The sequence below is a fragment of the Tachyglossus aculeatus genome, chromosome 17 (genome assembly GCF_015852505.1).
Source record: "Tachyglossus aculeatus isolate mTacAcu1 chromosome 17, mTacAcu1.pri, whole genome shotgun sequence".
Lineage (NCBI taxonomy): Eukaryota > Metazoa > Chordata > Mammalia > Monotremata > Tachyglossidae > Tachyglossus > Tachyglossus aculeatus.
The window spans coordinates 13,253,428-13,267,646 of NC_052082.1; the positions used below are offsets into that span (position 1 = coordinate 13,253,428).

The 14,219-nt window shown below is 51.1% G+C and overlaps 1 protein-coding gene and 1 pseudogene across 1 annotated transcript; one reads left to right on the forward strand and one right to left on the reverse strand.

Annotated features, from left to right (window-relative positions):
• The first annotated feature begins 1,861 nt into the window (after window positions 1-1,861).
• Window positions 1,862-4,142, forward strand: SOWAHB (sosondowah ankyrin repeat domain family member B). The gene has a single exon (XM_038758788.1). The coding sequence runs from the start codon at window positions 1,865-1,867 to the stop codon at window positions 3,257-3,259; it is 1,395 nt and encodes a 464-aa protein (XP_038614716.1). The 5' UTR covers window positions 1,862-1,864; the 3' UTR covers window positions 3,260-4,142.
• Window positions 4,143-5,983: 1,841 nt separating this feature from the next.
• LOC119939007 lies at window positions 5,984-13,739 on the reverse strand (annotated as a pseudogene).
• Between the last annotated feature and the right edge of the window lie 480 nt (window positions 13,740-14,219).

Sequence of the window (14,219 nt, forward strand, 5' to 3'; positions counted from 1 at the left end):
TGGCTCAATGGAAAGAGCCTGGGCTTTGGAGTCGGAGGTTGTGAGTTCAAATCCTGGCTCCATCACTTGTCAGCTGTGTGAGTTTGGGCAAGTCACTTAACTTCTCTGGGCCTCAGTTCCCTCATCTGGAAAATGGGGATTGAGACTGTGAGCCCCCCGTGGGACAACCTGATTACCTTGCATCGACCCCAGCGCTTAGAACCGTGCTTTGCACATAGTAAGCACTTAACAAATACCAACATTATTATTATTTAGCAAGCAATAGAGCCAGACAACCTCCCGTTGTTGGGTAGGGCCTGTCTCTATCTGTTGCCGACTTGTACTTCCCAAGCGCTGAGTCAAGAGTTCTGCACCCAGTAAGCGCTCAATAAATGACACACAAATTTGGGAAGCGTTCCATATTTTTATATCTATCCTATTTATTTTATTTTGTTTAGTATGTTTGGTTTTGTTCTCTGTCTCCCCCTTTTAGACTGTGCGCCCACTGTTGGGTAGGGACTGTCTCGATATGTTGCCAACTTGGACTTCCCAAGTGCTTAGTACAGTGCTCTGCACGCAGTAAGCGCTCAATAAATACAATTGATTGACTGATTGATTGAATGAATGAATGATGGAGAAAGAAAGAAAGAAAGAAAGAAAGGGAAGGGAAGGGAAGGGAAGGGAAGGGAAGGGAAGGGAAGGAAAGGAAAGGAAAGGAAAGGAAAGAAAAGGAAAGGAAAGGAAAGGAGGAAAGAAAGAAAGAAAGAAAGAAAGAAAGAAAGGAAGAAAGGAAGAAAGAAAGAAAGAAAGAAAGAAAGAAAGAAAGAAAGAAAAAGAAAGAAAGAAAGAAAGAAAGAAAGAAAAAGAAAGAAAGAAAGAAAGAAAGAAAGGAAAGAAAGGAAAGAAAGAAAGAAAGGAAAGAAAGAAAGAAGGAAGGAAGGAAGGAAGGAAGGAAGGAAGGAAGGAAGGAAAGAAAGAAAGAAAGAAAGAAAGAAAGAAAGAAAGAAAGAAAGAAAGAGGAAAGAAAGGAAAGAAAGAAGGAAGGAAGGAAGGAAAGAAAGAAAGAAAGAAAAAGAAAGAAAAGAAGGAAGGAAGGAAGGAAGGAAAGAAAGAGAAAAGAAAGAAAGAAAGAAAGAAAGAAAGAAAGAAAAGAAGGAAGGAAGGAAGGAAAGAAAGAAAGAAAGAGAAAGAAAGAAAGAAAGAAAGAAAGAAAGAAAGAAAGAAAGAAAAAGAAAGAAAAGAAGGAAGGAAGGAAGGAAAGAAAGAAAGAAAAAGAAAGAAAAGAAGGAAGGAAGGAAGGAAAGAAAGAAAGAGAAAAGAAAGAAAGAAAGGAAGAAAAAGGAAAGAAAGAAAGAAGGAAGGAAGGAAGGAAAGAAAGAAAGAAAGAAAGAGAGAAAGAAAGAAAGAAAGAAAAGAAAGAAAGAAAGGAAGAAAAAGGAAAGAAAGAAAGAAGGAAGGAAGGAAGGAAAGAAAGAAAGAAAGAAAGAAAAGAAGGAAGGAAGGAAGGAAAGAAAGAAAGAGAAAGAAAGAAAGAAAGAGAGAGAGAGAAAGAGAGCGAGAAAGAAAGAAAGAAAGAGAGAGAGAAAGAAAGAAAGAAAGAAAGGGAGAGAGAAAGAGAGAAAGAAACAGAAAGAAAAAGAGTGGGGAGGAGAGGAGGAGGAGGCCTCCTCCGGCCCTTACCTGGCGAGCGTGACGCACAGGGGCGGAGCGGTCCCGCCTCCTGGGTGGAGGCCTGGTTGGGTTCAATTCAGTCATTCATTCATTCATTCATTGGGTCGTCCTTATTGGGCGCCTTCCCGTGTGCGGAGCGCTGTAGTGAGCGCCCGGGAAGGGCGAGAGAGGCAAGATCCCCGCGGAGCCCGGGACGGAGGGCCGGGCGCGGGCCATGGCCCAGGACCTGAGCCAAGAGGCCCTGCTGGATTTTCTTTGCGGGGCCGGGGGCCGAGTGACCAACGCTGCCCTGCTGGCCCACTTTCAGGGGTTCCTGCGGGAGCCCGGGGCGCCCCCTCCCCTCACCCACCGGCGAAGGGAGCAATTCAAGGCCTGGGTCAACCAGCTGGCCGCCGTGCGCCCTGGGCCCCAAGGCACCAAATACATCGTCCTGCGAAGGCGCTACCGGGGCCTGCTGGGGGAAGGGGGGGACGACGACGGGGTCAAAGGCCAGGGGCCCAGGGGCCGGGAGGCGGCCGGGGGTCGCCCCGGAGGGCCCCAGCAGCCCCCCGGGGTCCAGCCCCCGTCCCCACCCCGGGTGAGCCCCGAGAGCGGCGCGCCCCTTCCTCTGCCCCCAGCCATCCCGCAGGAGCGCACGAGGGACTGGGTGGCCCAGCTTCCCACGGGCACGTGCCCGGGCCCTGCCCCGCCCCCGGGACCCCCGCCCCCGGGACCCCCGCCCGTTTTCAGGAGCATCCGCCGCCAGCTGGATTTGCAGGATCTGGGCGACTTCGTGGAGCAGGTGAGCACCTGCAGCCAAGAGAGCGGCAACGACCGAAAGGAGGAAACCGGGCCGGGCCTCGCCCCCTCGCCCGCCCCTGGCCACCTTGGACCCCCTCTCCGGGCCACGAGGGCAAAGTCCACCCGAGGGGAGACCCCCGTCCCCTCCCGGCGTCCCGCGCCCCCGGCCGAGCCGAAGCCGGTCCCTCGGGAGGGGTCTCTGGTCCCCCTGGACGTCCGGGAGCACGAGTGGACGGTGCGGCTGGCCAGCGGCGCCTGGGCCCGGGTGCTGGCCCTCCTGAGAGAGGACCCCCGGCTGCTCCTGCGCAGGGACTTCGTGACCGGCTATACGGCCCTGCACTGGGCCGCCAAGCACGGGGACGCCCGTGCCCTGCGGGGCCTGGTCCGCGGGGCCGGCGAGGCGGGCCTGGCCCTGGACGTGAACGCCCGCTCCGGCTGCGGCTACACCCCGCTGCACCTGGCCGCCATGCACGGACGCCGGCTGGCCATGCAGCTGCTCGTGCTCCAGCTGGGCTGCCGGGTGGACCTGCGCGACGTCAGTGGCCGGAGGCCTTGGCAGTACCTGGACGGCGGCAGCACGACGGGCGACCTCTGGCAGCTGCTGGGCGCCCCCCGGGGAAAGCCCATCTTCCCCACGGTCCCCCTCCCGGCCGTCGCCCGCAGCCCCTCGCCGGCCAGGAGGGCCCGGGCCCGGAGCCGGGACGTGGCCCGGAGCCGAGACGGGTCCCGGAGTCGGTCGCGGAAGCCCTCCCTGGCCGCCTTGTTCAAAGGCCAGCAGGGCAAGCGGAGGGCCGCCCGCCGGGAGGACGAGGAGGATGACAGCGACTGACGGGCTGGCGCCGAGCGGAGAGAGTGGGGTCCGCGGGGGGCACGTGCCTGGAGGAAGATCTGAGAACACCAGGAAGACGTGCAGAAGCTGGAAGTCTCGGTGGGGAGCTGGGGAGTTCGACCCCATCTAGGCCGCGGGCAAGAGGCGGGGGCTCAGCGCCCTTTCGCGGCACTAGAATCGGCCACCGTTGGGATCACCTTGTGAGGACTGCAGGGCGGTCACTTCCGAGTCCGCTCTGCTCATCCAGGCCGGCCGGAGCCAGTTCCCGACCTCGGTCCCCGGGTCGTGGTCTGCCCTACAGAGAGAGCCATCCCCAATCTGTGGGCACCTGAGGCCCGGTCGGGCAGGCGAGGGACCATGGGACTCAACAGAGAGATATTTGGGACATGGCTTCACCTCTGTGGTTGTGGGCCTACCACCCAGCCAGAGCCCGCCTGGCCCCAGCATTAAAGGCAGACCCCCGAGCCCTTGCCCACCGGTGCCTGGCTTCTTTTCTGGTCCCTGACTGGGTCACAGGTCAGAGAGGAAAGCCCCAGGACCCCCTAGGGGCCTCTGGACACCAAGAGGGAGAAGTCCCGATTTTCCTTCCAGGGAGTGGAGAGAAATTCAGCCTGGTCCCTGCTCTTGTCAAAAACAACAGAGTTGTGCTCCTGAGCTGCAAACTCTGCTGTCGTTGCACCAAACCTAGGGCCAGCTGGAATAATTGGAATTATTATTATTGGAATCACTATTGGAATAATGGTCAATCTCCCGAACCACTCAGGGCTGGCCCAGAGTGAAAGCTCTGGGGCGATAAGCGAAAGTCATCCCTTGTGAGGGGGGAGATGATGCCATTTTACATAGGAAGGTTTCCCCGGTCGACCTAATAAAACCTACTCTCGAATTCCTGCCGCTTGGTCGTGGCTTGCAGTGGCCTGGGGAGCGGCGTTCGGCTGGCTCGTGTCCAGGTCAACGGTTTGGTGCACAAGACGGGGTGGTGGGGGTGGGCTGTCCAGTGGGCTTTCCGAGGCACCGGTTGGCCGCTCGTCCGTGGCCCGCGCCAGCCTCTCCCTGGAGCGTCCCCAAACCAGCCCAGTGGGTTCTCCTGCATGCTTGTTTCCGCTCCTGTGCACGATCTGCGTAGACTTGCAGGGTAAACGTGGCCCCTTCTCTGCTTTGTAACTTTCCTCGTTTCTCCAATGACCTGGGGTTGGGTGCCTCCAGGAAGAGAGGCCGTGATCCTGCCCATCCCCTCCTCTCCTCCCTCCCACTGTGGCGGTGGAAGGTGGTGGTCTGTCTGGGGGCTGGGGGAGGGCGGCTGATCGAGTTGCTGACCGTCGATTGCAGGCGAGGGGTTCGTGCCGCCCTCCGCCAACTCCAGGCCAAACAAAAGCGATACATATCTACTGGACACTTGCCCAGTCTTCTGACTTTACCTGCATTTTGCCGCTGCTGTGTCGACAGCTAGGGACTCCTTTGAAATGTGTCTCAGCCAAGAAGCAGCAAAAATATGAAGGTACTCCGTACCTCGAGCCCATCTAGCTCACTGCCGATCCCTCGCCCGTGTCCTCCGTCTGACCTCGCCCATGTGACTCCTTCCCTCTTTGTATCTGACAAACCACCACTCTCTCTTCAGCTTCAAAGCCTTATTTCAAATCACATCTCCAACAGGCCTTTCCTGATTCAGTCCTCATGTTCCCTACTCCCTCTCCCTTCTGTGCCGCCTCTGCACTTGGGTCTGTACCCTTTAAAAACTTGATAGTTACCTCACAACACTCAAAATAATAATTGTGGTATTTGTTGAGCGCTTACTATGTGCGCTGGGGTGGATGGAAGCAAATCTGGTCGAACATAGTACCTCCAATGTGGGACTTACAGTCTCAATCCCTATTATACAGGCGAGGTAACAGGCCCAGAGAAGTGAAGCGACTTGCCCAAGGCTGCACAGCAGACAATAATAATAAATAATAATAATAATAATGTCATTTATTAAGCGCTTACTATGTGCAAAGCACTGTTCTAAGTGCTGGGGAGGTTACAAGGTGATCAGGTTGTCCCATGGGGGACTCACAGTCTTAATCCCCATTTTACAGATGAGGTAATTGAAGCCCAGAAATGAAGTGACTTGCCCAAAGTCAGACAGCTGACAATTGGCGGAGCCGGGATTAGAACCCATACTTATGCATATATCTATATTTTATTTTACTGCCTCCCCCTGTAGACTGTAAGCTCCTGGTGGGCAGGGAAAGAGTCTACCAATAGTGTTGTATCATGTTTTCCCAAGTGCTTATTATAGTGCTCTGCACGTAGTAAGCACTGAATCAATACCATGGATTGACTGAGCCATGCACAGGGGCCAGAAAATTCATTTATTGAGAAGCAGAGAGGCCCAGTTGAAAGGGCACAGGGCTGGGAGTCAGGAGAACCAGCCACTAATCCTGTCTCTGCCCCTTGCCTGATATCCAGGGCTTAGAACAGTGCTTGGCTCATAGTAAGCGCTTATCAAATACATTATTATTACATGATCTTGGGCAAGTTGCTTCACTTCCCCATCCCTCAGTTTCCTCATATGTAAAATGGTGATGGTATTTGTTAAGCGCTCAATAAATACAATTGATTGATTGATTGTAAAGAAACCGCACAACCGAAAAGACTGGGCAGGTCCATGGATGATGGACCATGCTGGGGCCCTAGAGGGAAAACCAGGGCGGCAGTGGGGAGAGTTTGGGATGTTGGCCAGTCCACTCATAGCTGCGAAGATGGGGTCCAGGAGGGTAATCGGCACTCGGTTTCTCCAAGCGCTCTGGAATGGTCATCGGGCTTTATCCTGGGTTCATTCATTCATTCAATCATATTTATTGAGCGCTTACTGTATGCAGAGCACCGTACTAAGCGCTTGGGAAGTACAAATTGGCAACATATAGAGACGGTCCCTACCCAACAACGGGGTCACAGCCTAGAAGGGGGAGACAGACAACAAAACAAAACATGTAGACAGGTGTCAAGTCGTCAGAACAAGTCGTCGGTGGTTAGCTAGCAAATGCTCTGCAGAGCTCATTCATTCTGTACTTCTAAGTGGTGCCAGGGTGACAGTGTGGTGGGGAGGGGGTGTGACTAAGGGATTGGAATTCAGCAAATTAAGTCTGCAGCGGGATCCAGAATCTAGGCCGAGGCTGGGAATTAGGATGGCTACCAGGCCACCGGCTGGCTTTATCGGGAGTAACTACAGATAGAAATCCAACCACTTACAAACTCTTTGTATTTAACAAGCTGGAATTTCTTCTTTTTTCTTCTCTTACCTCAAAAATATTTCGCACATCCCAGTGCCAGGATCAGTGGTAGAAGACTCAGGAACCACCAGGCTGAATTTCCAGTCTGTTGACAAGCAGTACAGTGAACGCATGGTGAATCTAAACAATATAGTCTTCCTTACATCTGCTTTTCACATTCTGTGTTGTTCGACAGGGTTCTTCCACTATCAAGCCAAACACTTCATCCCAAGTGCCACATCGCAGGCATTTTCCGAGTCCATTACCGTGGTCCATGAAATCGAACCCATCTTTGCAGCCTTCACACTTTGGTTTGTTCCCGGTGGCATTGCAGTGTTGGGCTACCACCGAACCGGCCGGACACTTCTCACAGCAGAGCCCATTTGTGAAATATTGGCCATCGGAGCAATTCACTTCCCTTTTAAAAAGTCTGCTTTTTCTTTCCAAATGCCGACCCCTGACGCACCTAAAAAACGGAGCCCATTTTGGGGTAGGTGGAAAATCGGTGGGGGGGCTGCTTGGTGGGGCCTAGGGTGGCCTGGGTTGAGGCTGGTAACATCCGGCCAACTTGTGCATTATGTTGCCAACTTGTACTTCCCAAGCACTTAGTACAGTGTTCTGCACACAGTAAACAATAAATACGATCGAATGAATGAATCCGGGGCGAACTGTAGGACCAGGGGATGAAGGATAGAGATACCCATCAGAAACCTGAAGTTGTCCCGAACAGGGTGAAGCCGCTCAAATTGATAGTGGATAACTTGGGTCTCCTCCCATTGGGTCCACAGCTGCCCTCATGTACTCCTGGATTCCTCTTTCCCAGAACCGTCTCTGCCTCACCCAGGGCCCACAACAGGTAGCCAAGCAGCAGCATTTCCTGGCCACCCCCAGCCACACACACATTTTTTTTTTAATGGTATCGGTTAAACGCTCACTACATGCCAGGCAACTGCTAAGTGCCCGGGTCAATACTAGCTAGTCGGGTTGGATACGGTCCATGTCTCACATGGGGCTCACAGTCTAAACCCCCATTTTACAGATGAAGCAACTGAGGCACAGAGAGCAGACAAGTGGTGGAATGGGGTTTAGAACCTCGGTCCTTCTGAGTCCCAGAACTGTGCTCAGGCCATGCTGCCCTTTCTCATGAGGCTGCTTCTAAAGATGACCTGCAAGCAGATAATGCAGCCCCCCACTCCCCACCCCGACCCAATGGGTTATTCTTGCTGACCACAGGCCTAGTTTAGTCGGGCCCCACCCCTACTTTTCCCAGCTTTCCCTCCCTGGACCCTGTAGCCTTTTCCTGGCTCCCAGACAGACAGAGCTGGAGCTGAAATGGGGTCGGAGACAGAGGGTTTCCCAGCCCCGGGGCCGCGTGGCTTAGTGGAAAGAGCACAGTCTTGGGAGTCGGAGAATGTGGGTTCTAATCCCAGCCCTGCCACTCATCTGCTGTGTGCCTTTGGGTAAGCCACTTCAGCTTCTCTGTGCTGTGAACCCCACGTGGGACAACCTGATCACCTTGTAACCTCCCCAGCGCTTAAAACAGTGCTTTGCACATAGTAAGCGCTTAATAAATGCTATCATTATTATTATTATTATTATTATTTACCCCAGTGCTTAGAACAGTGCATAGAGAAGCAGCGTGGCTTAGTGGAAAGAGCCCGGGCTTTGGAGTCAGAGGTCATGCGTTCAAATCCTGGCTCCGCCAATTGTCAGCTATGTTGACTTTGGGCAAGTCACTTAACTTCTCTGTGCCTCAGTTACCTCATCTGTAAAATGGGGATTAAGACCGTGAGCCCCCCGTGGGACAACCTGATCAGCTTGTTACCTCCCCAGAACTTAGAGCAGTGCTTTGCACATAGTAAGTGCTTAATAAATGTCATTAAATAAACCAGTGCTTGGTACTTGGTAAGCGCTTAACAAATACCATTTTTATTAATCCAGCCTACTCTTGGGCATGGACAGCACTAAGAATGAAATGAGGTGTAGGAAGGGCGGTTCCCCATAAACTTGGCTTATGACGGCAATTCCTGATGGGTCACTGGATCATTGTTCCCAAACTACGAGGCAGAGAAGGAGGCCTGGGAGCAGCGAGAAGGAACAAAATTCCCTGTGGGAGTGTGATAAAGGTGCCAGGGCTAATGCCCTGGGAAACACTGCCAATATGACCTTTCCCAGCCCTTCTTCTGCCTTGGAGAAGTACGAGAGGGTCAGAAATTCTGGGCCAGGGCTGAGCCCCAGAAGTGGGGGGCTTAGGGGGTAGAAAGGGTGAAGGCTGCATAGGTCAGCAAAGGAGCCACTTGAGGCCCTAACCCAGAGGCATTGTTTGGATCTTGCCTTGACTCTAAATCAATCAAATCAATCGTATTTATTGAGCACTTACTGTGTGCAGAGCACTGTACTAAGCACTTGGGAAGTACAAGTTGGCAATATATAGAGACAGTCCTTACCCAACAGTGGGCTCACAGTCTAAAAGGTGGGCTCACAGTCTAACTTCTAAAACACAGGTCCGGATGTCAGAGGACATGGGTTCCAATCCCGGCTCCACCACTTGTCTGCTTTGTGACCTTGGGCAAGTCACTTTACTTCTCTGTGCCTCAGTTCCCTCATCTGCAAAATGGAGATGGAGACCATGAGCCCCGTGTGGGACAGGGGACTGTGCCCACCCTGATTATCTTGTATCTACCCCGGCGCTTAGTTCAGAGCCTGGCACATAGTAAGAGTGTTACATATCATGGGCTTTGGAGTCAGAGGTCATGGGTTCGAATCCCAGCTCTGCCAATTGTCAGCTGTGTGACTTTGGGCAAGTCACTTAACTTCTCTGTGCCTCAGTTCCCTCATCTGTAAAATGGGGATGAAGACTGTGAGCCCCCCGAGGGACAACCTGATCACCTTGTAACCTCCCCAGTGCTTAGAACAGTGCTTTGCACATAGTAACCACTTAATAAATGTCATCATTATTATGTCATTAAAACAAAACAAACTTCCGTGGATGTGGGATGTAGCCAGAGCTTGTTCATTCATTCATCCATTCATTCATTCATTCATTCATTCAACCAACCATATTTATTGAGTGCTTACTGTGTGAAGAGCACTGTACTAAGTGCTTGGGAAGTACAATTCAGCAGCAAATAGAGACAATCCCTTTCCACAACACCTGTCCCAGCATTGCAGACAGAATTACGAGAGCCTTGTGTCGTGGACGGGGGAGGATGGGGAAGTGGCCAGGCCAGCAGATCTGTACTCTGGCCCAAGCCCCCACCCTGCCAAGGTCCATCTGCTGTCCACTCCCTTGCCTAGCTCTGGGATCAACTGATCCATGGGGCAGAGTCCACCCGGGAAGGAGAGCTTAAAGGTTAGCAGGGTGTGTGCTTGGGAGAGGAAGTGAAGTCATTCATTTAATTTACGTTTTTCATTAATGGACCTCCAGCAGGGAGCTTATAGCTAGGGGTGGGGCTGGAGGACCCCTGGGCCTCTCCTCAAAAATCACCAGATTGGGTGTTTCCATCCCCCTCAGTCGGAGCTCACAGGTTCAAATCCCGGCTCCGCCAATTGCCAGCTGTGTGACTTTGGGCAAGTCACTTAACTTCTCTGGGCCTCAGTTCCCTCATCTGTAAAATGGGGATTAAGACTGTGAGCCCCCCGTGGGACAACCTGATCACCTTGTAACCTCCCCAGTGCTTAGAACAGTGCTTTGTACATAGTAAGTGCTAAATAAATGCCATCATTATTATTTATTATTATTTACTGTGCCAACCAGGCCAATGAACTCACGTGAAAAAGAGAGAGCCAAGCTCAGAGAAGGAGAACATTTCTTTTTGTTCACTTTCTCTAGACTGTAAGCTCCCTGTGGGCAGGGAACATGTTACCAATTCTGTTATTCTGTACTTTCCCAAATGCTTAGTACAGTGCCCTGCACACAGTAAGTGCTCAATAAAAACCACTGATTCACTAGGTCATTCCGATGTGAGAAAGTTTCCCTGGGGGTGACAACTCCTCCCGCCCTCTTTGGAGAAGAACCTCAGGGACCCAAAGCAACGAGAAAGTGATTAATCGTAGTGTTTGGCACTTTCTTTGTGCCTAGCCCTGCCCCAAGCACTAGGGTAGATACAACAATCAGGTTGCTCACAATCTAAGCGGGAGGGAAAACAGGCCCATTTTTACAGATGAGGGAACTGAGGTACAGAAAAGCGTTTTACACATCAGCCAAGAGGCAGGGCCGAGATTAGGACTCCACCCCCTTGTAGGCTATAAACTACTTTACAGGCTCCAAACTGTCAGCTAATTCTGGTGTATTGTACACTCCCAAGCACTTGGTACAGTGTGGCACTCAATCAATCAATCAATCGTATTTATTGAGGGTTTACTGTGTGCAGAGCACTGTACTAAGCGCTTGGGAAGTACAAATTGGCAACATATAGAGACAGTCCCTACCCAACAGTGGGCTCACAGTCTAAAAGGGGGAGACAGAGAACAAAACCATACTAACAAAATAAAATAAATAGAATAGAGATGTACAAGTAAAATAAATAAATAGAGTAATAAATATGTACAAACATATATACATATGTACAGGTGCTGTGGGGGAGAGAAGGAGGTAAGATGGGGGGATGGAGAGGGGGACGACTCAATATGATCGATTGACTGAGTCCAAATCAATCAATCAATCAATGGTATTTATTTTGCACTTATTTTATGTAGAGCACTGTTCTAAGTGCTTGGGAGCGTACAATACACCAGAATTAGCAGACAGACTCCCTGCCCTTAATAAGGTTACAGTCTAGAGGCCTCCTCATCCTGGGCGTTTTCTACTAGACCACTCTGTTTCCATGCCCCACCCTCTCTTGGGGGCAGGACTGTTTTTGTCCTTGACTATTTGGACTCTGGTTCTGTTTGTGAGTCACTTCCACAGTGGCTTTAACTCTGCCCCGTGGTTTCCAAACCACAGTCCAAGCAAGCTTTCCCAGCTCAGTTTTTTTTTTTTTAATGGTATTTGTTAAGCACTTACTATGTTCGTGTGCCTCAGGTACCTTGTTTGTAAAATAGGGATTAAGACTGTGAGCCCATTGTGGGACAGGGACTGTATCCAACCAAATTTCCTTGTATCTCCTCCAGTGTTTAGAACAGTGCTTGGTACATAGAAAGCGCTTAAAAACCCACAATTATTATTATTATATGAGGTTAGACACAGTCCATGTCCCACAAGGGGCCCACAGTCTTAATTCCCATTTTGCAGTTGAGGTAATAATAATAATAATAATGGTGCTTGCTAAGCACTTACTATGTGCCAAACACTGTTATGGGAGCTGGGGTAGATACAAGGTGATCAGGTTGTCCCACATGGGGTTTACAGTCTTAATCCCCATTTTCCAGATGAGGTAACTGAGGCACAGAGAAGTGAAGTATCTTGCTCCAAGTCACATAGCAGACGAGTGGCAGATCTTGGATTAGAAAACACGTCCTCTGACTCCCAAACCCATGCTCTTTCCACTAAGCCACATTGTTTCTCTCAGCTGTAAAATGGGGATTAACACTGTGAGCCCTCCATGGGACAACCTGATCACCTTGTAACCTCCCCAGTGCTTAGAACAGTGCTTTGCACATAGTAAGTGCTTAGCAAATACCATTATCATTATTATTATTATTATTCTCTCAAATAACCGTATTTGCTAAGCACTTACTGTGTGCCCTGCACTGTAGTAAGCACTGGAGTCGATACAAACAAATCAGGTTGGACACAGTCCGTGTCCCACATTGGACTCACAGTCTTAATCCCCATTTTACAGGTGAGGTAACTGAGGCACAGAGAAGTGACTTGCCCAGTGTCACTGAGCAGAGAAGTGGCGGATACAGAATTAGAACCCAGGTCCTTCTAACTCCTAGGCATTGAAACTGAGAACCTCTCATGGGACGGGAACTGTATCCAACCTAATTTGCTTGAATCCACACCAATCAATCAATCGTATTTATTGAGCGCTTACTGTGTGCAGAGCACTGTACTAAGCGCTTGGGAAGTACAAGTCGGCAACACATAGAGACAGTCCCTACCCAACGGCGGGCTCACAGTCGCCAGTGCTTAGTACAGTGCCTGACACAGAGTAAGCACTTAACAAATACCCCAATTATTATTATCGCTCTATCCACTAGACTACGCTGCTTTTCTGCTCCTGTTCTCTGGTGAACAAAAAAATAAAAATTTCACCAAAAAAAGTGAAATCTGAGTTCTTTATAATGAAAAGCATTGAGTGGGCAAGTTACAGACTGTGACTGTAAACCCATTCATTCATCCATTCAATCGTATTTATTGAGCGCTTGCTGTGTGTAGAGCACTGTACAAAGCGCTTGGGAAGTACAAGTTGGCAACATATGGAGATGGTCCCTCCCCAGCAACGGGCTCACAGTCTAGAAGGGGGAGACAGACAACAAAACGAAACATATTAACAAAATAAAATAAATACAATAGTAAATATCTACAAGTATAATAGGGTAATAAATCTGTACAAACACATATACAGGTGCTGTGGGGAGGGGAAGGAGGTGGGGCAGGGGAAATGGGGAGGGGGAGAGGAAGGAGGGGAAGCCCGTTGTTGGGTAGGGACCGTCTCTATATGTTGCCAATTTGTACTTCCCAAGTGCTTAGTACTGTGCTCTGCACACAGTAAGCGCTCAATAAATGTGATTGACTGAATGAATGAATGGTGTCCGTTCCTGGGTCCGTCCCCTAGGTCCGGCTTTGTCAGAACGCAGTGCTGGTGTGGGGACGCTGCCACTGCTCTGAGTTATCGTCATCATCATCAATCGTATTTATTGAGCGCTTACTATGTGCAGAGCACTGTACTAAGCGCTTGGGAAGTACAAATGGGCAACATATAGAGACAGTCCCTACCCAACAGTGGGCTCACAGTCTAAAAGAGGGAGTTAGTGAGGGGTCTCCCAACTGAGCCAACAGATGGGCAGCTGTGAGGCCTGACTCCTCTCCAGGTGCCCAGCCCGAGTGTTTACCCACCCGGGTGCGGCCAGGCAAACAGGCAAGACCGGCCACCGGGCCCAGCGGAGGTGACCCCAGAGGCTGGGCGGTTCCAGGAGGCGCGGCGTGTAGACAGAATAGCGTCACGTCACGCCATGTCCTGGCCCTTGAGAGACCGCAGAGCGCCCTTGCTGCTAGCAGGGAAGGAGACCAGGGCACTGGCTATAGCTGCTTTTCCCGTTTCTGGTCCCGCCTGACCTCCCGCCATTCCGGCTCCGCCACGTGTCCGCTGCGTGACCTTGGGTGAGTCATTTCACTTCTCTGTGCCTCAGTTGCATCTGTAAAACGGGGATGAAGGATGTGAGAACCCTGTGGGACAGGAACTCTGTCCAACCTGATTAAATTGTATCTACTTAGAACAGTGCTTAGAACACTTTAAGTGCTTAGCAAGTACCATTATTAGTATTACTGCCTCCCACTCCCCAAATCAATCCTGCCCCTCCTGTGGCTCCGCACCACTTCTGGCCAGCATGTGGGGAAGCCCCCGAGGTCCTCAGTGGATCCTGGTGACCCGTGGGCTACCCCACAGACGGGGGGCTTTCTAAGGTCTGGGGGGCAGACTGACTGCAAACACCTCCCTATTGACTCCCCTGCAGCTCTGGATGGAAGGTTGGGGGATTTCAGAGAGGATAGTTGGTGTATTCCTGGTCAGGGAGCCCGGTAAACTGAGTCTGAGGGTGGCAGGGAT